General features: G+C 61.0%; 3 protein-coding genes across 5 annotated transcripts; 1 reads left to right on the top strand and 2 right to left on the bottom strand.

Moving 5' to 3' along the window:
- Window positions 1-416: 416 nt before the first annotated feature.
- On the bottom strand, window positions 417-6,632 carry KCNK4 (potassium two pore domain channel subfamily K member 4). The gene is made up of 6 exons (XM_030333943.1): window positions 6,217-6,632; window positions 3,195-3,318; window positions 2,886-3,046; window positions 2,501-2,687; window positions 1,824-1,963; window positions 417-1,132 (listed from the first exon to the last, which is right to left on the bottom strand). Exons 1-6 carry the CDS (start codon window positions 6,595-6,597, stop codon window positions 728-730), a joined length of 1,398 nt encoding a protein of 465 aa, XP_030189803.1. The 5' UTR covers window positions 6,598-6,632; the 3' UTR covers window positions 417-727.
- A 3,072-nt stretch (window positions 6,633-9,704) lies between these two features.
- Window positions 9,705-14,379, bottom strand: GPR137 (G protein-coupled receptor 137). 3 transcript variants are annotated; one of them, XM_030331438.1, is made up of 8 exons: window positions 13,782-14,379; window positions 12,239-12,638; window positions 12,098-12,147; window positions 11,148-11,373; window positions 10,879-11,028; window positions 10,625-10,753; window positions 10,400-10,518; window positions 9,705-10,077 (listed from the first exon to the last, which is right to left on the bottom strand). In XM_030331438.1, the coding sequence occupies exons 2-8, from the start codon at window positions 12,593-12,595 to the stop codon at window positions 9,918-9,920; spliced, it is 1,191 nt and encodes a 396-aa protein (XP_030187298.1). In that variant the 5' UTR covers window positions 12,596-12,638; window positions 13,782-14,379; the 3' UTR covers window positions 9,705-9,917. The 3 variants fall into 3 exon arrangements, with proteins under 3 accessions (XP_030187298.1, XP_030187299.1, XP_030187300.1); XM_030331439.1 differs by having other exon boundaries at window positions 12,239-12,610; XM_030331440.1 differs by lacking the exon at window positions 13,782-14,379 and having other exon boundaries at window positions 10,400-10,491; window positions 12,239-13,574.
- A 115-nt stretch (window positions 14,380-14,494) lies between these two features.
- Window positions 14,495-24,087, top strand: BAD (BCL2 associated agonist of cell death). The gene is made up of 4 exons (XM_030331441.1): window positions 14,495-14,565; window positions 14,839-15,033; window positions 22,850-23,043; window positions 23,590-24,087. The coding sequence occupies exons 2-4, from the start codon at window positions 14,847-14,849 to the stop codon at window positions 23,713-23,715; spliced, it is 507 nt and encodes a 168-aa protein (XP_030187301.1). The 5' UTR covers window positions 14,495-14,565; window positions 14,839-14,846; the 3' UTR covers window positions 23,716-24,087.
- Window positions 24,088-24,550: the final 463 nt, after the last annotated feature.

Raw genomic sequence — 24,550 nt, 5'->3', positions numbered from 1 at the left:
CGGGGCAAGGAGGAGGGCGTCACGCTCCAGGAGCGGGGAGGGGCAGGGTCGCGTTCCCGAATGGCGCTGCGGGTCTCGCGAGGGAGAGTTCAATCTACAACCCCCACACTAGATGCCATTATCTCCTCCCCACCCACCCACACCCCCGCGCCCCCCACGTCTGTATTGAGCTTGGAGACGCACAGCCCGCCTTGGCACATTCCTAATCCGGACCCTCCTCGGTAGCCTCCCGGCAGAGACACGGGCCCAAGGGTGGCCCTTTCGGGTGCACGCGTGGCGGGAATGGGGGTGGGGGGTGGGGGAGGGAGGAGGCCCGGCCTGGGGGTCGCAGGAGGCCTGGCTTGCCCCGGAGGCGGCCCGACGCAAGCTCTCCCACACCCACTCGCGTTCCCGGAGCGCGCACGCCCGCAGCGGTGCAAACTGTTTTCGTTTATTGATGCAGGCTTTGAGGCACAGTCGTGAGGTGTTGTGAGGGACGGGCCCAGCCGGGACAGCGAGACAGAAAGCCTTGGGGGGTCTGCAAATGAATGAAGTGAGGAGAGGGCCAGGAGCCGGGCGGGGGGGGGGGGGGGGGGGGGGGAGGGGGGAGGGTGGCAGACAAGCAACCCGTAGCTTCCTCCCCAGGCCTCAGTCCGGTCGAAAGAGGCCTCTTTGGTCAAACAAGCAGAGCATGCCAGGGAGAGCTAGAACGAAGCCCTTTGAGAGGCCCGGGCCGGGGGTCCTGCCCCTACACCGGCACGCCTTTTTCCCGGGGACGCCCTGGGCCCCGCGGCCGCACGGGCTTCCGGGGAGGGTTAGGGGGGCGACGGCGACCCCGTGGCGCGCGGGGCAGCGCGCAGCCACGCTCGCTCTGGGTATCAGAGGACTCGTCGATGAAGGCCAGGTTCTCGCTGGGGTAATCCAGCGCGGAGGCGGTGGGCGGGGTGGGCGGGGACGGCGGGGTTGGCGGCTCGGCCTTCGCTGGGAGCGCAGGGGACAGGGGCCCGGCGGCGGGCTGCGCTGGGCACGGCGGTGGAGGCAGGAGTGGCCGCTCCTTCTCCAGCGGCGGTGGTGCCGTGGGCCCGACTCTCTGGGTCACCCGCGCCGTCACGGTGCCGGTCCAGCTGGCGGCCTGCGCCGTGAGGCCGCCCATCTGCGCGAGGAGTAAAGGGAGTCCTCGACCGACCGCGGGTCCTCTACCGCCTCGGCAACCCCGGGAACCTGACCCGTCGTCAATCAGGCACTGCCCCTCTTTTCCTCCTGGTCTTCCTGCCTCAGCCCCCCCCCCCCCCAGCGAGAGAAAAGGCTCATCAACCCAGCTACCCACTCTCCTCTCCTCCATCGGAACCTAAGAGCCCTCTTCTCCAGGAGCTTTTCTAGAAAGCCCCAGCTTTATTTCAGCCATCCTTCCGGTGCCCCCCAGAGACCTTTGCGTCCCTTATCGGGCTCCTCCGCCGGCTCAGCCAGTAAGGTGACACAATACCGGTCGCCCAGTTAAATGTGAATTTGGATAAACGACAAAGTAAATGTTGATATGTGTATATCCCTCCCATGCAATATTTGGGACACGCCTATTGTTATGTATGTGAAATTTACATTTAACTGGGCTTCCTGCTTTTTGTTTTGTTTTGGTTTGTTTCTAAATCTGGCAACCCTATCCAAGAGAGCAGAGATGGAGTCACCAGCAAACCGGCCCAAATGTAACCCTCTGTCCCTGGGCCGGGCGCACTCAGTCCCTGCCTTGAGAAGCCCACGCTCTGGAAGGGAGGCCAACGGGTCAGCCCGCTGGTACAGCGCTTCAGCACCACGGCGCAAGCGCAGCGCAGACCCAGGGGCGGGCCTACCTCTGCCCGAGTGCGCCGGGACACTACTCGAAGCCAGTTCCCGATGGTGGTGAGTACTGAGGCGAAGTAGGCCAGGCCGAGCAGGATCCAGAACCACACCAGCGGCTGGTAGGCTGCAGAGTTCTGGTTGGGGCTGGCGCCTGGGATACCACCGGGGGAGGCCAGAAAGATGTTGATTGTGGGGCAAGCGTTAAGCCTGTGAGCTGCTGGCTCACTGCCCCTCTTCCCAGCTCAGGGAGAGGATCCGCCCTCCCCAGGGCCATGGGTATGCGCTAGAGCGTGTGAATGCATGCACGTTGAGTGCGCGTGGCTTGGAGGTGTGCCAGGTGAGATTATGCAAGGGAGTGTGCTCGCGTGCAAAAGTGTAAACGTCTGTGAGGAGTGCACATATATAATATAAATGTGACGCGTGTGAGGGGTGCGCTTAACGTATGTGTGAGCATGCGTGGGGTGCGGGCATGCAAGAATGTAAGGGCATATGAGGTGTTGCATAGGTGCACAAATGTGAAGGTACATTCCGTGAGTGCGGGGAGGGATTGGAGCGAGCGCCTGTGAGCTCACATACACCACACGGAATTTGGAGGGAGAAGCGAGACTGCAGTCCCCCCCTCCCCCCCCCCCACCCCGGGCATCAATTAAGTGGCTAGGGAAGTGCAGCGCAGGAAAGGTGGCCTCACCGGCCACATAGTCCCCGAAGCCCACCGTGGTGAGCGTCACTACGACGAAGTAGATGGCCTCCAGCTTGCTCCAGCCCTCCACGTAGCAGAACACGAACGTGGGCGTGAGGACAAAGAGCAGGCAGCCAATCAACAGGAAGAGCACCGCGGATAGTATTCGCACCAGCTCCGGTGGCACGTGCCACTTCTGCAGGGAGGAGCAACGGCCCAGAGCCAAGAAGTCGCCAAAACCTCCGCCGTCGCGCCCCACACCGGCTCCTCCTCGAGCCCGTGCGCGAGGCTCTCGCGATCTCAGAGGCCCGCGCGCTCCCGGTGCCCGGGTGGGGACGTAGGGCAGGGTAACCCCAGCGTAACGCAAGGGCGCGCAGGGCGAGGAGCAGCTCACCAGGAAGATGGCTTCGATGTGACCGATGCCGCGGCGCAGAGAGGAGCCCAGCCGGTCCCCGACCCCTGCCAGCAGGATCCCGAACAACGGGATCCCCACCAGCGCGTAAAAGATGCAGAAGAGCCGCCCGGCATCTGTGCGCAGGGCCGCGTTGCCATAGCCTGGGCAGAGGGAGCGTGCAGGAGGTCGAGGGGCTGCCTGGCACCCACCTTCCTCCCTCTGCATTTTCCCCCTTGAGAAAGCCCAGCGGTCCCCTTGCCCCCCGCCTCCCCCCTCCCCCCACTCCACATGCTCAGTCCCCTCCCCCACCGATCGTGGTGATGATGGTGCCTGAGAAAAAGAAGGCGCTGCCCAGGTCCCAGGCTGAGTGGTTGCTGTTACTGGTTGAGTTGGTGTCAGGGTCCGCACCCCCTCCCAGGGCATCAGCCACCTCCTGCGGGACAAGGCGCAGAAGGAGGAACCTCAGTCCTTCCCTACTGTCCTGGCCAACCCCCTGGCCCTCCAGTCTCCAGAGTGGTTTCCTCCCTACCCCTCCCAGCTCTCCCCTTCCCCCTGGTCTTCTGAGGCCAGTCCCTCAGAGGAGACACTGCAGATTGGGTGGCCCAATTTTGTTTGGCCTCCACCTTGTTTTAGAAGCATTTTAGTCTTCTGTCCCTTAATTTCACGCAAACGATTGCAAATTTACAGCGGTCAGGAGCACAGACCCGGGCGCAGTCAGCCTGGGTTTAAATCTTGACCTCAGGCAAGTTAACACTCTGCCTGTTTCTGCCCCTGTCAAGTGGGGATGATGGTAATAGCACCTACCTCAGAGGGTTGTGAAGAGTTAAGGCACTCGCAACAAATTAAGCCCTGTGTATTTGTTAACTCAGTCCCCAGTGGTGATCATGCCCAGTGATGTCCAGCCCACCATTCCCATCTCCGCTATGGAAGGTGAGTTTGAGTTCCTTGCCTTAGAAAATCTGCTGGAAGTCAGGGGCCCTTCCCCCAGGAGGGTTCGGATGCCATCAGATTTTGCATCCAATATTTGAAGGTTCGTGGACACACAAGCCCCCGCCCACCCTGCTGAAGTCCAAGCCAAACCCTGCGCTACCTGGTTGGTCCTCAGTAGATATGATTAGATTAATGAAGTGGCCATGTGTCTGTCCCTCCTGCCACCTTGTAGGCCCCTCCAAGGCAGAGTCCGTGTTTTGAGAGTATCTGCCGTAAGTGACGGAGGAGCTCTTACCGAAGGAGCACAGAGCCACCGCACAGGGCCATGGAGGAGATCATAAAGCACATTCTTTCTCTCTGACTGCAATCCTCATTAGCAAGACCCATTCCAAATTCATCTTCTTAAGGCGACTGCCCCCAATCCTCTGTAGCTCCCTGCTGTCTTAGCATAGCATCCAAACTCCCAGCCCAGCATTCAAGTCCCTGTTCCCAACCTCCTTTTTTTCCAGTCTTCTCTCCTGGGGCTCCCATTGGGAACCCAAGCTGCCGTGACTTTACCCCCAGATTTTGAGATGATCCCATTTCCTGTCATAACAATTTTTAAATGAAGCCAAGAAGTGAAATGTATGATTAAAGTGATTTGATTTTTATTTTGCAAGACTTTTCCAATAAATTCACCACTTAGGGGGAAAAAAATCCTTTGTCATCCTGTGTGTTCTAATTTTTGCTTCCAGTGACGAGGCATCTGCTAAACCCAAGCTCTGCAAAACACTCTGAGCTTTCCAGCTTCCCCGCCTTTGCCCATGCTGTTCCTCTGCCGGTAGGTCTCTGGCAACCCAATCGCACATCTCTAAATCCTGCGCCTCTCACCTGCCTCCGGTCAATTTCCAGCTCCTTCCCAAGGCCCCTGGCTTCCCCCTCAAAGCCCCCAGCACCTAGCCCAGGGCCCGGCACACAACAGGTGTTTAACAGAGAAGGGAGCAAGGAAAGTTCCCTTTCCATTGAATCCTACAGTAACCTGTCCCTGGATCTGTCCCCTCATCCCGAAGTGACATCCTCTCCGGTATAGCCTGTACCTGCACCTGTTCCACCCCCTATGCATTTCCCTGGTCACCCTATGGTGTAGAGCACAGCACCTAGCAGCCAGTAGGTGCATAATTGCTGCCTCCCTAATTGTGGAAGAGAAAGCAGCTGTCGCCCACACTTCTAATTTCTGCCATTCCTTTTCTTCTTTTTTTATCCAGGGAAAAAGCATTTCCAGTGTGGAGAAAAAAATAGGTCAGATTCCCTCCCTCCCTTCCTCTGCCCTGTGGTCTGGCCAGACACATTCTCCTGCCCGGGCCTCTCTGAGCCTTCCTCTGCATTCTGGAAGTGTCAGAGAGGACGTCAGGCCGCCTGTGTCCCGGCCCCACCCTGCCCCTCATCTCGGCTCCTGGTCCTGCCACCTTGGGAATCAGCTGGAACACGGAGGCCTCCGTGCGTGCGGATGGCTCCTCCCTCCGAAAGAACAGGCGGAGAAAGAGGGGGACTCTTCAGTAAAGTAATAAACATTAATTTATTAACGTGAAACCTTGGAGGTTTTACATGACGTCGCTCAGAAATCAGAGGAAGCGACGAAGGTGCTTGCCTGACGGTACCCCCAGCAGGCTGAAGCCCGGCGCTGTTAGTCACTGAACCCAAAGCTGACCCCACCCCTGCCTTGCCCCTTCCTCCAGCCTTCTCATCATAAGCCCGTGCGCTGGCAGTGAAGGGGTGCCCAACCTGGCATCCCGGTGGCAAGCTTAGGGGATCCCGGAACCCTCTGAAATCACCCGGACGTGTTTACATGTGCGTTTTTCCAGGGGTCAGGGGGCGTGTTCAGTGTTCTTGGGTGTCTCCAAGGCATCGGTGACTCCAAAGCAGTAGAGAAACCAGTGTGGCGTGGCCAGGTTTAGGAGACAAAAATACTGCGCAGGGCGTATTTATTTTTAAAAACTATTCGCTGCTTAGTGGCTAAGATTCACAAGTATCCAGGCGCCCTGGGTTTCATCTGGCAACCCCTGAGCCGGTGAGGTAGGCCTGTGAAAATGTGACATATCTCACGGGCTCCAGCCATTTATTCATTTCTTCCTTCACTCGTTCCTTCACTCAACCACCGTCAGTCACACCGAAGAAGACAGTCCAGGGGCTCAGTCCAATGCCAGGCACGGCCAGGCAAATCAATGCCCCCATGGCCGCGATACTGAAAACCCAGAGAGCGGGATCCCGGCCTCTGGCCTGCGCCCCTCAGCGGCACCCTACCGTCAGGGGGTGCCGGTCTGGAAGCAGCAACCCAGCGCGGGGCCCCACTGGCGTGCAGCTAGTTTCGGGGGGAGGGGGGGTCACAGGTGACTGCTGAAGGGGCTCCTGCCCACCCACGCACCTTGATGAAGAGCCCCAGGTCCTGGTCGCTCACACATGGATGGGCCCTCAGGAACTTCTCTCGGACCTCCCCCAGCTCCCTCTGGGCCTGCTGCTCGTGGGGCTGCTCCAGGGCCTGGAACACCAGGGCACCGGATACCAAGTAGAGTAGGACCAGGGCCAGCAACGCCAGTAGGGTGGTGCTGCGCATGGCGCGCCCAGGGGCCCGGTTGACTCCACTGCCCGCCTGGGGAGGCCGGGCAGGGGGCTCCTGGGGAGCTGTGGTCACTGTGGGTAGAACCAGGGAGGCCGGGATCAATAACCTGGGCTGCCACCCCCACACCCTCCTCTTCCAACCCCCACACACCCAAAGGTCCTCGGAGTCCCCAGTCCTGCTGCCCATAGGTGTCCTATCTTCACCTCCCTCTGCCGGGACACTTGGGACCGGGGCACACCCAGTCCCCCCACCGCTGTCCTCCCCCTTACCTCCACTGCCCGGCCCTCAGCCCCCGTCCAGGGACTCCAGGACATGAGAAGAGAAGAGGGCACCGGGAAGGGAAAGGAAGGAGAGTGGAAGGGGGAAAGAGAGACTGAGCCTGCGGAGCGAGAGGCTGGACGAGCGAGAAAACACCGGGGGCCTGGAGGGGGCGTGAGGCAGCGGCTTCAGCGCAGGAGGCTGAGGGGGCGCGGAGGCGCGCGAAGAGACGGCTGGAGAGGCCGGACCGCGCAGGGCGGGGACGGGGATGGCGGGTCCCGGCTCCTCCGCTGCGGCTGCGGCAGCATCTTCGCGCTTCTCTCCCCCCCTCCCGCCTCTCCCCGCTCCGCGGCGACCCGCTGGGCCGGACGGGTAGCCTCCAGGGTCTCCCAGCGCCCCGCCGGGCTTTCGAGGAACCCAGGGGCGGGTCCCGGTCGCTGCGCAGAGCAGAGGCAGGGCGGAGGGGTGGGGGGCGGGGGGAGGGTGCTCGGTTCCGGGAAGGAACAGGGCGGGAGCGATAAGGGCCGAACCCGGGCAGCATCCTCCGGGACAGCTGTCAGCCCCCGGGACAGCGGGTGGCGGCGCCCACGCGCACACACGCGGGCACAAAGGCCCGCGCGCCCACGCTCCTCCCTGCGGCTCCCGCCCGCCCGGCTGCGCGGGCCGCACGCACACGCTCCACCGGCACGCTCCCCAGACTCACGGGCACACCCGGACCCCCAGGGGCGTGCGCGCCAGGCCGAGGCACCCCAGAGGTCCACGCGCACGTGTGCACACACTCCCGTGCACACACCCAGGCCGTCGGGCCACCGCGCAGCGCTCGCCACCCAGACACGCTGCACCCCCGCGGTTCGCTCCCACCGCCTCCCGAGTCTTCCACGCTGACGCCTGGGAGCGTGCGGGCGGCAGGACGCGCGGCCGCACGACTCCCGGAGGCGCCCACGCGCGGGAGGTGCGCGCCCCGCCCGGCCCGGCCCTCCCCCCACCCTGCGCACCCCTGCCGGGGAGTCCCGTCCGCGCCCCCGCTCCCGTCCCGCACCCCCCTCCCGCGCCAGCCCCGCACTCACTGTCGGCCCCGTTGCGGCTGCGGCTGCGGCTGCGGCTGCGGCCCGGGCTCCCGCGCGGCCTCGCCGGTGCCGGCTGGGCCGCGGAGGCGGCGGCGGCGGCAGGGGCGGAGCGGGCGGCCGCCGGGGCTGGGACCCCCCCCCCCCCCGCCGCCAGAAGCCCCCCTCCTTCCAAGTTTAACCCCTCCGGCGCCGCGCCTCCCTCCGTGCCGCGCCCTTGCCGCCGGCGCCCGGCCCTGCAGCACCTTACCTGCGGCCGCCCAGCCCCCCAATTCCGGCGGATCTCGGCAGGTGACGGGCCGAGGAGCCCGAGAGGGGCCGCCGCTGGGTCCGACCTGGAGTCTCAGACCGGAGTCCTGGTACTGCCCCGCCGGCCATCCAGTGTGGCCAGCGGCACGGCCCCAGCCTGGACATCTGCCGGCTCACCTCTCCGGACAGGCACCACGCTAACCTCCCAGCGTCTCCCAGCCCCATTATGGCCCTCAATTCCCCGCCCCTGGGGACAGCCTGGCCCTTGGGCTCAGCGCTCCTGAGGGAGGCGGCCCCGCGGGACAAAGGGGTGGGCGATCCACTGAAACAACCTGGAATTGGCTGAGGGAGGACTGGGACCCGGTTCTGGAAAGTCATGCTGGGGCACCTCCTGTCCCTCCTCATCCCTTGGTCCTCACCTCCGTGGCTAGTGCCAGGACTCCCCCCTTCCCCCCCCCCCCCCCCCCCGCAGCCTGAACAGCCAGGGCTCAGGAAGGTCTTGGAACTGCTCCCCTCTCGGTTCTCACCCACTTCTTTGCAAACCCCGATTTCTCTCTCCCCAAATCCTCTAGCCTGGGGTCCTCAGCCCTCACAGTGGGTGGTTTTGAGCCTGGGCTCTAAGGCTGACCACCCCCTACCAGGAGAGGGCGCAGCGGGTTACTACGTTCTCAAGAGCCTCCCAGTCCCTACTTACGGAAAAGGGATGATTAATTATCACCTCGGAGTGCTGTTCTGAGCATTAAAGAGGTATTTGTAAATGCTCAAAACAGAGGCTGGCACACACAATAAAGTGCCCTACAAATGTTAGTTTCCTTTCAACAAAAAGGGACTGTTCAGCTTCGAGCTGACTGGGAGTCTCAGATGCCCTCTCTGGAGGCCCTGAAGATCTGATGCCCAGGATAATCCCAAGTGAAGTTTCCAGACAGGAGCAGTACTAGGCCCCCAGGAACTACGAGGAGGTGTGATGACCAGGTACGTGGACAGGAGAGAGACCCTCTGATAAAGGAGTCCCAGCCATAGGGCAGATGACAGATATGCCAAGACTGTGGCAGCAGAAAGCAGTGACTGCGGTATCAGGGGCAGCCAGAGAAGGAGTCCCCAGGGCCACCAGGCAGACTATGTGGGGGCGGCCCAACTATCTGGCCACTTCCACACCTGATAGGGAGGTGGGGGCTCCTCAGTCCCAGGCCAGGTCCTTCCCTGGCCCTGAATGCCAGATTGGGCAGGATGACAGGGAAACGGGGTTTCCAGAAATCCTAATGCAACAAGGGTAACCGGCATATGAGACGCACGATCATCGTGCCGCAGGACCCAGGAGGGGGGACACGGCTCCCTGACCTGGAGATGAAAGACTTCATAAAGGAGATGACATTTGAAGCAGGTTTTGAGGAAAGAGTAGAAATCGTTCAAGTGAGGAAGAGACCGGAGAGGGAACAGGCTCTCCGGGCCTCCTTTCCCCTTAGACTGCAGGCTCCTGCCTCTCCCTGCCCACCAGCCTAGGTGGTTAAGTGACCCCTGCCCAGCCCAGCCGCTCCCTCGGAGGGCCGGGGTCCGATCAGCCTTCGACCGAAGACGCGATGGGGCAAGGAACACGAAGCAGACAACTGACAGACCGTGAACGGATGAGGGGCACAGACACTGTTTATTGAGCGGCAGGTGCAGGAGAGGTAGCTGGCTCCAGTGTAGAAGCAGAGGCGGCAGGTCATGCCAAGGTGCTGTAGGGCATCTGGCAGCCAGGGCCATGCCCCCCATCCTCGGGGACAGCACAAGCTCACTACGACAAGAGTAGCAAGGAGCTGGCCAGGGGAAGAGGCGGCCACAGCCTCCCATGATCCTGGGCAAGAAGCGGCAGGTGAACTTGGCACGGGGTGGGGTGGCGGGGCCTGGGATGGGAGGACCGGGGTCTGGGTGTTCTGGGGGGAGGACAGAAGGGGATCACGTCTGCGGGGTGGAGTAGAGACTGTGGTGGTGGCCACCTGGTCCCAGCACCTGGGAGAAGAGCAGAGGAGTGGTCCGTGTCTGGCTGCCCCCGCACCAGGCTGGCTCCCGCCCGATGGCGCCATACCAGCTGCCGGAGCCTAGGCTGCCTGACATGCTGCAGGCAGAAAAACAAGGGTCAGTCCCAAGGCAGTGACCGGGGCCACACTCACAGCAGCTGGGGGAGGGAGAGAGGCTCAGAACAGGGCCCGGTGCCCCAGCTTTCCAGCGCCCAGGGCCCGAACCCTCTGGACTGCGGCAAGCTGCATCTCGGGGTGGGAGGTGGAAGCCAGAGGGGACCTTACCTAGTACAGACAGGAAATGGGGGCCATGGCGGGGGTGGGGTCAAGGGGAAAGTGGCAAGACCAGGCTCTAGGTCCCCACGGTTCCGCAGGGCAGGCGGGCAGGCCGGAGGACCTGAGGGAGGCCGGGGCTCCTACCTGGTGCTCTCGCTCCGGCCACGCTCCCAGGAGCAGCCCTCATCCTCACAGTGCCCGGCCCGGTCGAAGAAGTAGGAACGGGAGCCAAAGACCTGCCCATTGAGGATGCGGCTGGTGCTCTGGGGGAGAAAGCCGCCATCATGCTTTCTCCCGCCCCACCGCTGGCTTCCCGCCAGACCCCAGCCCAGGGATTCCCAGTGTCCACCCCTCGCCACTGGCCCTCACCAGGTCCTGCGGGGGCCGGTGCACCCGGAAGAAGCCCACCAGCAGGGTGGTGGGCAGCAACTCCCACACAAAGAGGATGAGGCCAAACACCAGGTAGCCTTTGTTCCCCAGGTCGTTCACCAGGTCCGCCTAGGAGGGCAGGGGGTTGTGTCAATCGGCGGTCGTGCTGGCGGGGGCACCCGGACAGAGCCGAGGCCGATGGGGGGCCGAGAGCCATGGCTACTAAGGAGGCAGCAGACGAGCTGAACGCCCACCTGGTCAGAGACGTTGTACCAGTCATAATCGAAGGCATCCAGCCGGCTCCGGGGGGCCAAGGCCAGGGCTGCCAGGTTGTAGCAGGCCCGGCTGGCATAGAGCAGGACCATGGCGCCACCCATCGCAGCCGCCTGGCACACACTGGTCCCCTGGCACAGATGACAAGAGGGGACCCTCAGGGAAGGGAGGCTCCAGTCTCCTCCCCACCCTGAAGACCACTGCACGAAGACCCCGAAGGGCACCCGGGTATCGGGGCTTGGGGCCCTACCTTGGCCTCCAGGTAGATGCTGGTGGAGGGCGCCCGCCGGGCGACAAGGCAGAGGCAGGCGGCAAGAGACAGCGCGCAGATGACAAAGAGGGAGTCGCTCACCAGGACTCGCACCAGCAGGAGGGCCCAGGGCTGTGCCCGGCGCCGGCGGGACAGCACAGCACACAGCACATTCACCAGCAGGAAGAGCAGCGAGGCCCCCACGAAGGCCCCCCGGACGGCCAGCCTGTGGCCCACAGCACAGTCAGCCCCAGGCAGCCGTCCCTAGCGCTCACTGACCACCCGAACTCCCCCAGGAGACCCTAGTTGACGCCAGGGTCAGAACCAATCCAGGCCGACGCTGTCTGCACCCCGGCTCTCTGGTTTTACAGAAGGGGAAACCGAGGCCCAGTGAGGTCAGGTATGACCGACAGCTATGACACAGTGCACTGAGCACGGGACTGAGTCGAATGTAAGCCCTGACTCTGCCTTCCGCCGCATCTATGACCTTGAACGTGTGGCTTTACCTTGCTGGGCCTCAGTTCCCTCATCTCTCAGATGGGGATAATAACAGCCTCACGGGTAGGTCGTAAAAAATGTTTGTGAAAGCTCTCCCTAAACCGTAAGACGTTATACAAATGACAGGCTTATCACCGCCAGCCAAGGTCACCCAGAAGTGGCAGTCCGGGGCTTGCAAGGGCTGGAGCCTCCAGCCCTTCTTCCATCACGGAAGACACTGGGACCCTCTCCCCTCACGCTGCCATCACCGTTTCCATGATGGTTGCCCTTCACGGGTGTAATGCCTTTGCCGGGCCGTCTGCCGCAGGTGCCTAACTTTTCCAAGCCCTTCCACAAACACCTCCTAACTTGTCCTCACCTCAGCACTGCACAGGAGGGGGGCAAGAAATGGACACCAGCCTGGTCCCTAACCCCTGGCCTGGCGGGTGTGCCCACGTGTCCCATGTACTTACAAGCCTCGGCTCATCTCCGGCCGGCGCTTGGCCTTGGCCTTGAACACAACCTGGGAGCAGAGATGCCCATCATTCCTTCGGGCCCTGGGGGCTGGCCACCCCACGGCCCCCCCCCCTCCCCCCACCCGTTATCATGGTTACCTGGGCAAAGTAGAGGTTCATAAGCGTCAGCGTGAAGAACTGTAGGCAGACAGGGCAGCAGTAGAGAAGCCAAAAGGGCAGGGGTCCCAGGCGGTTGGCTCGGGGGGTATCTCGGAAGTAGAAGGAGAAGAGGGTGGTGCGCAAGGCAGCCCAGAGCAAACAGAGTGCCAGGAACACCGTCTGATAGCTGAGGCGCTTGTGCCCATATAGAAGCACCAGCCAGAGTTGGGCATAGACGGAAAAGAAGAGTAGGGCGTACAGGGTGGTGTAGGCCGCAGTCAGCCCCAGGGTCACGGCGGGAGGCAGCGCAGGCACCAGCCCGGCAGCAGGCACCAGGCCAGACAGGTTACTCTCCATGTCCGGAAGGGAGGCCTGAATCCCAGAGAACGAGCTGGAGGGGCTGGCAGGGGGCCAGGGAAATAAATATGGAGGGGTGGGAGTTGCAGGGTGCAGCGACAGAGACGGGGAGCTCAGGAGGAAAGAAGCTGTGACTGGCCAGGCCCTTCCTCCTCAACAGAGGGACCCTGCCCTTGCAGCGGGGCACAGGCAGCCTGGGGCCGGGGCCCCTCACTCTGGGGCGTGGAAGGACGGTCCCTCGCGAGGGCAGAGGCGGGAGGTGGGCAGGGTCTCCTCCCTGGGCCAGCCCCAGAGCGGGGTGAGGGGGTGCAGAGGCTGAAGGACAGGGGTCCCTGGCCTTGGTCGTTCGAGTCGTCTCGGCAGGAGGGGGAGAGCCGAGAGATACCCTTCGGCCGAGGGCAGCGGCCGCTGCGGGTGGGGCGCTCACCCCCCAGCTCTCCCCCTCCCCAAACTGGGGGTCTCTCTCCCCTCCAATAATCCGGATTGGGGACGGCCTCTGCCTTCTGTCCTCGGAATTCCGACGCTGCCCCCACCCCACCCCCCACTTCATCCACTCTCCAGCCTCGGGGGGCGGGAGGAGGCCGACGCCGGGTCCTCGGGACGCCGCCGGGGGAGCCGGCTCTGGTCGCTGGGACCCGGGGCTCCGGCTCCCCTGCTCCCCGGCTCCCGCTGCTCCGCCCCCTCCTGCGCCTGCGCCTGCGCGGGCGCCGTTGGCTACGCTAATCGCGCAGGGTCTGGCCCCACCAGCTCCGCAGCTGCGCGCCGAGTCGCGCCGCGCCCGGCGCGGAGCCGTTCGAGAATTGGCGCGAGCTGCGCCGCCGGCGGGCGCCCGGGGTTACTAGAGGCAGCGGGAGGCCGAGACGCTGGGGCGAAAGCGCAACCGGCGGGCGCGCGGGTGGGCCGTGCCCAGGGACGGCGGGCCTTGTTTGTTTGGGGGGCCGCCAGTTCCCATGCTTCTCTTGCCCATCCTCAAATCGAGATCGCGCCAGCCGGCCGGGGCGGGGGGGGGGGGGGCGGTAACGACTTCCCCTCACGGGCTCTCGGAAGGAAACTTCCGCCCACAGCCAAGATGGCCCCCGGGCCCCGCCCCCCCCCCCCCCCCCCGCTAGGGCTTAACCCGCAGGGCCCCGCAGTCCCCCGGAGGCGCGCCCGCCCCACGCCCTGGCCGGCCGCCGTTCCCGCTCACCTGGCCGGCTGCCCTCCCGGCGCGAAGCCCCCGCGGGTCCTACGGTCACCCACAACGGGGCCCCCTCTCCTGCGCCGGGGCAGTCATCCTGCCGGGGAGGAGGCTCCCTCGCTTATCTCGAGCTCTCCAGAGCTGGCGCGGGGAGTGGTGCCCCCGAGGCGGGCGGTGCGAGGTTTCCACTGTGGGGGAAGAGGGAGCGGGACTTCCCGACCCGGCTACCCAGTCCACTCGGAGCAGGGACAACAGCAACAACAATCGCATCCAGGTAGAGCAGTGACCACAGCAACAACGAATGCATCCGACGGCTGAGCTTCGGCTAAAGCTTTGCAAAGTGTTTTCACCCACAGTAGTCACCACTCGGTTTACAAAGTTCACTGGCTCCTGAGGGAGGTGTCATTATCCCCATTTTACAGGAGTGGAGACTAAAGTCCAGGGGGCTGAAGGGCTTGTCAGCAGAAGCTGGTCTCCGGGTTTCAAATGGGGACCCCAGAGAATCCCTTATCTGCTCCCACACACGTCCCAGGCCCAGGGATGTCGGGAACTGAGCAGCGGGAGGCGAGGAAGGGACCCAGGACGAAGGCGGTAGGCAGGGAGCAAGTCCCGCGGCGGGGGCGGAGACTGGGTCGGAAGCGGCCACGCCCCCTGGCCAGCCCTAGTGACATTTCAAAAGCTGATTGGGCCGGGTCGGTGACAGTTCCCGTTGCCCAGGCAACTAGGGCCGGGCTCCCTCAGTACTGGAGGGAGGCGGCAGGCCCGGGTCAGGGGCCTCGAGATCGGGCTTGGGGTAAGACTTGTGGGCCGTCACCTAGGGCAGGTTGGGCCGGGGCCTAGGTAGGGGCCTGGGACTACTTCACAGCACCAAGGCTCCAAAAGAGGAGATTTAGGTCGTGGGTGGACAGGCCGAGCGAGCTGCCCAGCTAGAGACGGGAGCCCGGGAGGCAGGGTGGACCTGGGGCTCTAAGGTGGGAGACAGAACCAGAGGTGTCTGCTGTCCGCTCCCTTCACCGAACACCATATGCCCCCTGTGTCCTGACTGCCTCCCATCTTGCCCCCACAGCCCAGAGCATGTTCCAGATCCCAGAGTTTGAGCCCAGCGAGCAGGAAGACTCGAGCCCTACGGATAGGGGCCTGGGCCCCAGCCCCACAGGGGACCGGCCCCGCGGCCCTGGCAAGCACCAGCGGACGGCCCCAGGCCTCCTCGGGGAAGCTGGTCACCAGCAGGGGCAGCCCGCCAGCAGCAACCACCATGGAGGTAGGTGTTCACCCCCCAGCCACCTGCCTGTCCGCCTTGGCCTTGCCCTCAGCCCAAGAACTCTCTGCATGCCAGCCATATCCACACGCACTGGGTGGCTGTAAGTCCCTGACCTCCTCTGCACCTCAGTTTCCTCTTCTGTGAAACAGAGCAAATGATCACCACCACTGTAGGGCTGTTGGGTCGATTAGCAGAAGTATATAGGAAGCACTTAATTATAGTGCCAGTGCATAGTCCATGGTCAAAGAGTGTAGCCGTTAGTGTAGGACCAGGACAGAGATCACCTAGAGGCAGGCAGTGAGCCAGAAAGGGGAAGTGACTTGCCTAAGGTCACACTTATCTGGCTGTTGGTGGGAAGCAGGGCTGGAAGACGCCAAGGTGCCCTGCCCTTGGCTTTGCATCTTCCCTGAAATCGCGCCTGACCCCCCCCCCCCCCGGTATGTTCTTTCCTGCCCTGTGGCTCACACCCACACTGGGGCTATCCTTGCCAGTTGCCAGGAGCAAGTGACCCCAAGAGACAGACGGCCCTTCCAGGACCAGCAGGTCTGCCCACACCGGCCCAGGGGACCCAGTGCTGAGATGGAAGGATGGAGAGCAGTGGCCCTTTCTCAGTAGTGCCCACCTCCCCTGCGCCCAACATAGGTTTGGCGCCTGGGAGAACCATAGAGACCCGAAAACAAAACTCGTATCCCTGACCTGCTGGGGCCTAAAAGACCCCATCCCCATTTCCAGGAACAAGAAGGCTTCCTGAGTCCTCCTGCACGCGCACACTTTGTCACGCTGAACTCCACAGACTTTCTTTAACTTCTTTAACATCCAGATCTTTGCACTCACTGTTTGCTCTGCTCGCTGCAGCTTTCCAGCCCCCACCTCGCTGTTCCTCCTCATCCCCTAGATCGAGTGCTCAGTTTCTTCTAGTTGAGCGGGGGAGAGACAAGCCATAAACAAACAAACACACACATGATATGATATGATGTGTCGAAGATGACAGACGCCGCGAGGCAGCGCAAGAAACAGTCATTCCTTTCTCTTTGGAACCCAGGGTTCCAGGGGCTGGGGGAGTGACTCTGACTGAGGTGGTCAGGGTCAGCCTCGGTGAGAAGCCACAGTGGAGCAGAGGTTGGAAGTGGGGAGGGGTGCGCCCTGCCCCTATTTGTGGAAAGACAGATCTGGCGGAAGGAGGGGCAAATGCGGAGGCCCTGAGGGCAGGACACCGTCTAGGCTCCAAAGGGGAGGGGAGTTGGAGAGGCAGTGAGGGATTGATGGCGGGGAGGGGCAGCGGGGCCGGGCCTCAAAGGCCAGTGTAATGACCTCGGCTTTCACCTGGAGCCGAGGCAGGGCGATCTGATTTGGGACCCAGAGCACCACCAGGGCCCCTGTGTTGAGACTAATCCGCGGTGGGGTAAAGCAGCGGTGGGGCCACCAGGGGAGGCTGCCGCTAGAGCCCCTTCGAGGGAGGATGGTGGCCTGGAAATAGCGGGACTCTGGGTTTATTCTGAAGGTAGAACTGGCAGGGTTTGCCGACCAACTGGACGCGGGGCGTGAGGGAAACAGAGGAGTCAGGGATGGCTGCCAGGAGTCTGGCTCGGGCACCCGGAAGGACGGGGTGGCTCCCAACTCTGGCGGAGCTGCGCCAAAATCGGGAGCCTCGTTTGGGCCAGGTCAGGTTAGAGGTGCCTTTTGGGCACCCAGCTGGAGGTTTCCAGCAGGGATATGGCCAAGGCGGGATTTGTAGGCGCGGGAGTTGTCCGTCACTGATGTAGCGTTCTGGGAGGCCCAGGGAGCGAGTGTAGACAGGCAAGGGCCTGGGCCGGGCCTGGAGCTTGGGTCTTCGGAGGGCAGCAGCCGAGGAGTAGCGGGAACGGGCGGCCGTCTGGGAGGGAAGCGGGGGGCAAGCAAGGCCTGCGCGGCAAGCGGGTGCTTCTGTCCGGAGGAGGCCTGGGAGCAGCGTGCTGGAGTTGCCAACGTGGGGCCTTTGCAGTCTGGGTGGCGAGGTGGCTGGAGGGCTGACCTCAGTTCAGCGGCGAGGGATAACGGGAGGAAGCGGTGGAGACAGAAAGGAGAACCCGCTTTGGGCAGCTGTGCTCCAGGAAAGGGAGCAGAGAGGTGGGCAGCAGCCGAAGGCCCAACGAAGGTCAAGGAAGGGTTTGTTTACTTTTTTTTGTTTTCTAGAAAGGGAAAAGAAAATAGCACGTTTAGCAGCTGATGGGAGTAATCCAGGAGCCAGGGGACTACTGGCTGCAGGAGAGAAGGCAGGCTAGCTGGAGTGATGTCCTTGAGTAGGAGAGAGGGTGTCCGGTGCCCGGGGAGGGGTGGCTCAACTAAACACGGGGCAGCGGACATGGGTGCGTGCGTCGTGGTGGGTAGATGCTTCGTGGAAACGAGTAGAAGTCTCTCTTGTGGGTGCTTCCAGTTTCTCCAGGAAAGGAAGCCAAGTCCTGAGCCAGGAGTAAGGATGGGGTTGAAGGAGAGAGGATCAGGTTTAAAGTGATCGACTCTCCCCAAGCGCGAGGTACGGAAAGCGTGCTGGGCAACGTCAAGGGCGCCACTGGGTTTTGCGGCCGCGAATTTCGGCGGAGGTGGCCTGGCTGTGCTCTCCTCCAGGCGCACTGGCGGCTGGTGGGTGTCCGTGGGGGCAGGCAGGGAGCTGGAGTTTCACCGGAGCTGTGTCTGCCTCAGCCCAGCTAGGGAGGGGTGCTTGAGGGTGTCTACAAGGGCGAGAATGGTCGGTGTGGGGTGGAAGCTTGCCCCGGGAATTCTAGCATCACCAGAGTGGGCGACCGAGGTGGGGGGCCAGCCAGGAAGGAGGTGGGAGGCTGGGGGTGGAGCTATTGAAGGTCCTGTCCACGGGGCTGAGAGTGAGGGCAGGGCTGGAGAAGGAGGGGCAAAGAGCAGGTGGCTGTGAGGGGGGAGGACTCCTTGGGTCCCGCGGATGAATGAGGACAGGGGGTGGGGGTGCCAGAGGGGGCACAACCTGAGAAAGTAGATGGGGAAGCGGGGAGTGAGAATAGTCTGAAGCAGCAATAAGGAGGGAGGGACGTGTGAGGAGGGCAGCAGGGGAGAAGGTAGCCATGGCACGAGAGGGCTGCACAGGAGTTCTTAAACTTTTGACTTAGTTTTCAACATCTAAAAAGCAAATGGGGGTGCCTGGGTGGCTCAGTCGGTTAAGCCTCCGACTTCGGCTCAGGTCATGAGCTCAAGTTCGGAAGTTCGAGCCCCGCGTCAGGTTCTGCACTGTCAGTGCAGAGCCTGCTTGGGATTCTCTCTCTCTCTCTCTCTCTCTCTCCCCCTCTCTCTCTGCCCCTCCCCCAATCGCGAGCATGCTCTCTCTTTCTCTCTCAAAATAAATAAACTTTAAAAAATAAAATGAAATATGGGGCACCTGGGTGGCTCAGTCGGTTAAGCATCTGATTTCAGCTCAGATCATGATCTCTCGGGTCGGGAGTTCGAGCCCCGCATTGGGTGAGCTTGAGCTCCGCTTCGGGTGAGCCCTGCTTCTCTCTCTCTCTCTCTCTCTCTCTCTCTCTCTGTCCCTCGTGGATTTTCTCTTTTCTTTCTGTCCCCCTCTCTCGCTCTTTCCTCCCCTCTCTGCTCCTTGCTCACTTGTTCCTTCTCTCTCTCTCAAAAGTAAATAAATAAAATAAAAAATAAAAAGCAAGTGATTTCCCCATAAAAGATCCACAAGTGCCAATGGCCTGCCCGAGCCACAGCCCCTGGACCCTCCAGACGGGCAGAGTCCTGTCACTCTTCATATTCCCTGACCCTTGGCCCCTGCGGGACTGCATTGGAAATGCCTCCGGGGCAGGGATGCAGCCACGTCTGGGGCTGTGACAGCCTCAGCGCATAGCCCAGTGCCTGGGACAGGCAGGTGGGTGGCGAGCCGTGGGTGCGTGGACGGCAGAGAGGGAAGGAAGGACGCCCCGTGGTCAGACCGCAGGGTTCAGACGTCAGTCCGCCTTCTGTTAGCAGGTTGAGCTTGAGCAGGCTAGTTAACTGTCTGTCTGCCTCAGTTTTCCCATCTGTAAAATGAGAAGAGAACTAGTCCTCCCTCATCGGGTTGTAGCGGGGATCTGCTGAGTCAATATGTGGACAAGAAGAGTAGAAGTTAGAACGAGAATGTATGTATAGGCCTTGAAAGCCACACCGAGGAGTTTGGACTATACCTCCTGGGCAGCGGGGAGCCATTGAAGGCTCCAGGCAGAAGACAGATACAGTTGAGTTTAGAGCAGGGGTTGGCAAACCACAGCCACAGGCTAAATCCCTTTTTTTTTTTTTTTTTTTTTGGTCAGCCCATGAGCTAAGAATGGCTTTGATATTTTTGAAATTTTAGTAGAATACACGAACATCGCCAATTATATATTGTTTACAGCTTCTTCCGAGCAATGACCCCAAAGCTGGATGGCTGTAACAGAGACCGTGTGGCCTGCGGTGCCCCGAATGCTTCCTTTCGGGTCCTTTATAAAAAAACATTTGCCAGCGCCGACTTTAGAGTGTTTTCTGATCTCATCAGCTCTGAGCAAGACGGGTTGTGTTCTTTGCAGGCCAGTAAGGGATTTTTGTACCCCAAATGACTTTAGGGTAGACAGGGAGTCTGGGCTGAGGCCTGCAGGTGCCGGGCGTGCTACCCGCTGGCGGGGTGAGCAGTATGTGAGCCCCAGCCCGTAGTAGAGGGCAGGATCCAAACGAGCGTTGCCTAATGGGAAAGCTTCACTGCCTCACGTTGCCTGGAAACCACGGTTTCTGTTTTTTCGGTTTTTATTTATTTATTTTGAGTCAGAGAGAGAGAGAGAGAGAGAGCATGTGTGAGAGTGCATGTGAGCAGGGGAAGGGCAGAAAGAAAGAGAATCCCAAGCAGGCTCCTTGAACCGATGAACCGTGAGATCATGATCGAAACCGAAATCAAGAGCCGGACCCTTAACCGACTGAGCCACCCAGGTGCCCCAGGGAACACCACGATTTTAATTTAATTAAGTGGGTCAGGATGCTCTCAGAAGCCTGAACGTGGATGTGTCCAGCCCCACGCGCTGACCCTGGAGCCCCCTGGTAAAGAACTTGAAGCTTTGCTGGGGCTTGGGGCCCCTCCAGCCAGAGGCCTCTCCCTCTCCCCCACCCCCGCCTCAGGCGGGCTCTCTGAGAAAACGGTGTGAGTAGACGAGCCCCAGCAGCCACCCAAGCTCACCCCCAGACCCCCAGGCAGAAGCCACGCCCTCTCCCACCCACTTCACTTCCCCAGAGTGGGAAGAGGCCACCTCTGCCCTGCCCAGGGATCGGGTGTGGCTGAGAACTGATTTGAGGGTGGGATGGTTCAGAGTGACCCCAGGGGAATTCACAGAAAATTCTTCAGTTGTTGTTTTTTGGGGTTTTTTTTCCCAGTAGAGAGAAGGAGACTTTTAAAAGCTTAGTTAAAAAAAAAAAAAAAAAAAAAAAAAGCTGTTTATACAAATGATCACCATTTGACAATGGTTGGATTGGCATTACTAAACCCATGGCTCTGGTAAAAAAAAACAAAACAAAAACCTACCCCTAGGATGGGCTCCCGGTAGAGCTGGCACTCACAGAAGGCCCAGAGGTGTCCTCCCCACACTGGACCCCCAGGGTGGCCCACGGTGCGCTGTTGGGAACCTGGGCACGAGCATTAAACATGGGGGCTTTTTTACGCCCCGGAGCCAGACTGGTTGGGTTTGGATCCCAGCTCTGCCACCTACTAGCTGTGTGACATTGGGGAAGTTACCTACCCTCTCTGTGCCTTGGTTTTCTCCCCTGTAAAATGGGGGCTGTGAGGAACCTTCCTCACAGAGTGTGCTGGGGATGTAATGAATTGACACACAGGGAACACTTCTGCTTGTTCTGGTTCCTGGGCGAGGGGGCAGTGCCCAGACCAAGTGCCCCCCTGCAAGCCATTCACTTTCTGAGTCTTGGACCTTGTATCTGTCACGTGATGGTCCCGGGGTTTTTTAAAAGCCAGCAAAGAACAGCGGGTGTTCCTTGAGCGCTTAAGCGGCCGGCTGGCTGTGTGACCTCCGGCCAGTTCCTCACCTCTAGGTGACTCCGTTTCTTCGTCTGTCATATAGGGAGGACTTAATGTCTGCCTCACTGGGAAGCTGGGAGCCTTCGGGATATAAAAGGGGCAGAATATGGTGCTCTGCTGGTGTCATCAGTTGTCGGGGTGGTCCTCGGAGACGGGGACTGCCCCCATGTCACGGAGGAAGGCAGTGAGGCCCCGACAGGTTAGGACAGGGCCCAAGCTCACAAAGCAGGAATCTGGCGGAGCTGGGGCCCATCTAGCTACGGACCCTTGCCTCTGCCTGCTCCCCACAGAACCGGACAGTGCCCCTCAGATGGGCCTGTTCTCATCAGGGGTCTTTCTATTCCTGACTCGTCCACACTCTATCCCCGATGCCGATTTCCGATTTAGCTTCCTGTTCCCCACGTCTACCTTGGAGTTCCCACCTGCCCTCCAGGCCTGGAGCGTGGTGAAGCTCAGAACAGCCGGGAGCTCTGATCCCTCCTCTTGGCCTAGGCCGTTCTGGATCCGGCATTTTCTTCCCTTCTCGGCTTTCTTAGCCATGGATCTGGAGCTGGGCCCCATGGGGGCCCTGCAGCCCCTGAAAGTGACCCACAGGGCTTTGTGTTAGGTTCTTGGCGAGAGGATGAGACACTGTTATCCCCTGGCCTCAAAGCCTGGCCTAAACTTTACTTCCTCCAGAATGCCTTCCCCGACAGATGTGCCTTGCTGTGGACGCCAAACGTGTCCCCCTGCATTTGCTCCGTGCTGTCTGGCACTCTTATTAACGTAGCTCTGGGGTTTTGCTCCTGGGAGTGGTTCTAGGTCTCTGTTGGTCTGGATATGGGGGTGGGGTTGGCAGGAGTGGGGGGACGGCGCACAGAACACAGGCCAGACAAACTCAACACGGGGAGGTAGCTGCGAATGCCTTCGGCTTACACTTTCATACTCTATTTTGGGACCTTTACACGGCCACTAGTAGCGGATGGGTTTATCCCCACACAGAGGTAAGCACGTGAGCTCTGGGAGTTGAAGGGTGGTCTGACGAGGGAAGAGGTGTAGCTCAATGGTTAATTCGCTGGACTCCACAGTTGCCAGCCAACCTCTAGGGACTTCGTGAGAGCTTCACATTGTGTGACCCTGGGCAAGTCTCAACTCTCTAAGCCTCCGTCTTCTCATCCGTAAAATGGAGGCAGTGTTAGTACTCACTTCTTAGGATGGCTAGGAGCATAATGAGGCTAGCACATAGTGAGCGCTCCATAATCATCACCTTAAGAAGTCAGCAGACCCTTCCAGACTCATTCTCCAAAGCAAGTGCTTTGGGAGGTACAGATATGTTGCTGACAGGTTCTTGTTCCGGGGGGGGGGGGGGGGGGGCGCGCCTAAGGTCTCCCTAGGCCAAGACAGTGAGACAAATGGGCACCTGCAGATCACTTGCAGAACTGGGAGTTCAGCCTTGACTCATCCAGGGGACTGGTCCCCAGAAGGGCTGGGAGGGCCCATGGTCTTGCGCTGAAAACTATACTACTGATTTCCTTATTTTGTGCTAGACACAGACGAAGGCCATTTAATACACTAAGGGCCTGGGCCCATTATTGGGGTTCAATTAAGATTTGTGGGATTCACGAGAAGTTAATTTGAATCTTCACAAAAGCCCCATGAGCTTCGCTTCATTTACATACGAAGGAACTCAACGGGGGCTCCGACGACGCGTACTGTGACATCCGCGGGCGGGGAGCTAGTGCTGAGGGCTTCGGCAAGGCTGGGGGCGCAGAGGAGTTGAGATTCACATCGCCCCCGCCCCCTGTGCAGGCGCTGGGGCTGTGGAGACCCGGAGTCGCCACAGCTCGTACCCCGCCGGGACCGAGGAGGATGAAGGGACGGAGGAGGAAGAGCCTAGCCCTTTCCGGGGTCGCTCGCGCTCAGCGCCCCCCAACCTCTGGGCTGCCCTGCGCTACGGCCGCGAGCTCCGGAGGATGAGCGACGAGTTCCAGGGCTCCTTCAAGGTGAGCGCCGGCCCCAAAGCATGTCGGGATCTGTAGTTCCGGAACGCCTCTTCCCGCTCTAGTCGGACCCTTCCTGAGTCCCGTGGCATGCCGGTATCTGTAGTCCAGGTCGTGCTTTAGAAAGCTAAAGCTCCTGGGTTCCCCAAATCCTTGGGGCACGAGGCATGCTGGTATTTGTGCTCCCGGTCGGCCCCTTTCGGATATCCGGGTTCTTAGGCCTCAACTAAAGAATTACTTTTTTTTTGAACTGCCCTCCAGTCTTCTAGATGCTAAGTCTCCGACTCTGGCGCTTACAGGGTCCTAGGCGTCCTCTCCCCGCACCCCTGGCATAGTGTCTAGGATCTAACCAGTCTCATTCCTAAGAGCCCAAGCGATCCTTCGAGCTTCCTAAAGTGGTCAGGAGGCCCCCTCGGTACACGGCATGCTGGAATCTACGGTCTTTAGGTCCGCCGCTTCTCAGCGGTGGGATTCCGGAGGTGGAGGGCTCCGACTCGGGATGCCAGGAGAAGCTAACTCATGTAACCCTTTCCTCCCCCCACCCCGAAGGGACTTCCACGCCCGAAGAGCGCGGGCACAGCGACGCAGATGCGGCAAAGCCCCAGCTGGACGCGCTTCATCCAGTCCTGGTGGGATCGGAACTTGGGGAGAGGAGGCTCCGCCCCCTCCCAGTGACCCGTCCCACAGCCCGAAACTCCCCGCTCCCGGCGCCGGCGGCGGCCATCTTGGGTGTGGGCGGAAGTCGTTTTGGCAAGACTTCTGCAAAAAAGAAGATCGGTCCTTTCCTTTTCGAAGGAGGCGATCTGACCCAAACCTGATTCTCTTCCGGTGTGTGCGAGGAGCATGGAGGATTTGGGCTCCGTCGGAAGTTTTGAAGTTTAGCCGCCCTTAGCCGCCGGAAGTGGCCCCGTGACCCTGCCCCCGGCGCGCGCCAGCGCCAAGTTGCAAGTCCGGGAAACCCCAACTTCACCAGAACCCTCTCCTCCGCGGTATCGGTGCGGGCCATCGCTCGCAACGAAGCGTGCTAATAAAGCCCGTGTTTGTGCCGCCGAGTCTCCCCTCTCCGTCGCTTGGGGCTTCGCAGGCAGGGGAAACGCTAGCGCGGACAGTTTCGAAAGATGCCGCCGTCTTACACATAAGGGAAAAGGAGGCTCTTTTTGAGTGACATCCTGGAACCGAGACCAGGAAGGGGTCCATGCTGCGACCAGAGCCGGGGCTGCCTGGCCTCGGGGACCTCCAGGTCCTTATCTCTAATATGGTCATTGGGAACTGCAAGCCGGCCGGCCGCCGTTACTCCGCACCCTGCAAACCGTGTCGCCGTCCCCCGGGGAGGGTCAGTTGTTCCTATTTGGGTCAGTCCTTTCAAACAGCTACTGTGTGGTCGGCCTGGGGCCAGCTCTGTTCAGGGAACTGGCCGGACGCACAAAGCGGGGGAGGGGACGATGGAAGAAGGCTGGTCCCAGAGCTGTGAATGGACTGATCACTAGGGAACCGAAAAGCTTCACCAGGA

The sequence above is a fragment of the Lynx canadensis genome, chromosome D1, assembly GCF_007474595.2.
Source record: "Lynx canadensis isolate LIC74 chromosome D1, mLynCan4.pri.v2, whole genome shotgun sequence".
Lineage (NCBI taxonomy): Eukaryota > Metazoa > Chordata > Mammalia > Carnivora > Felidae > Lynx > Lynx canadensis.
The sequence above is the reverse complement of the archived record's forward strand: the minus strand, read 5'-3'. Positions and strand labels throughout refer to the sequence as shown.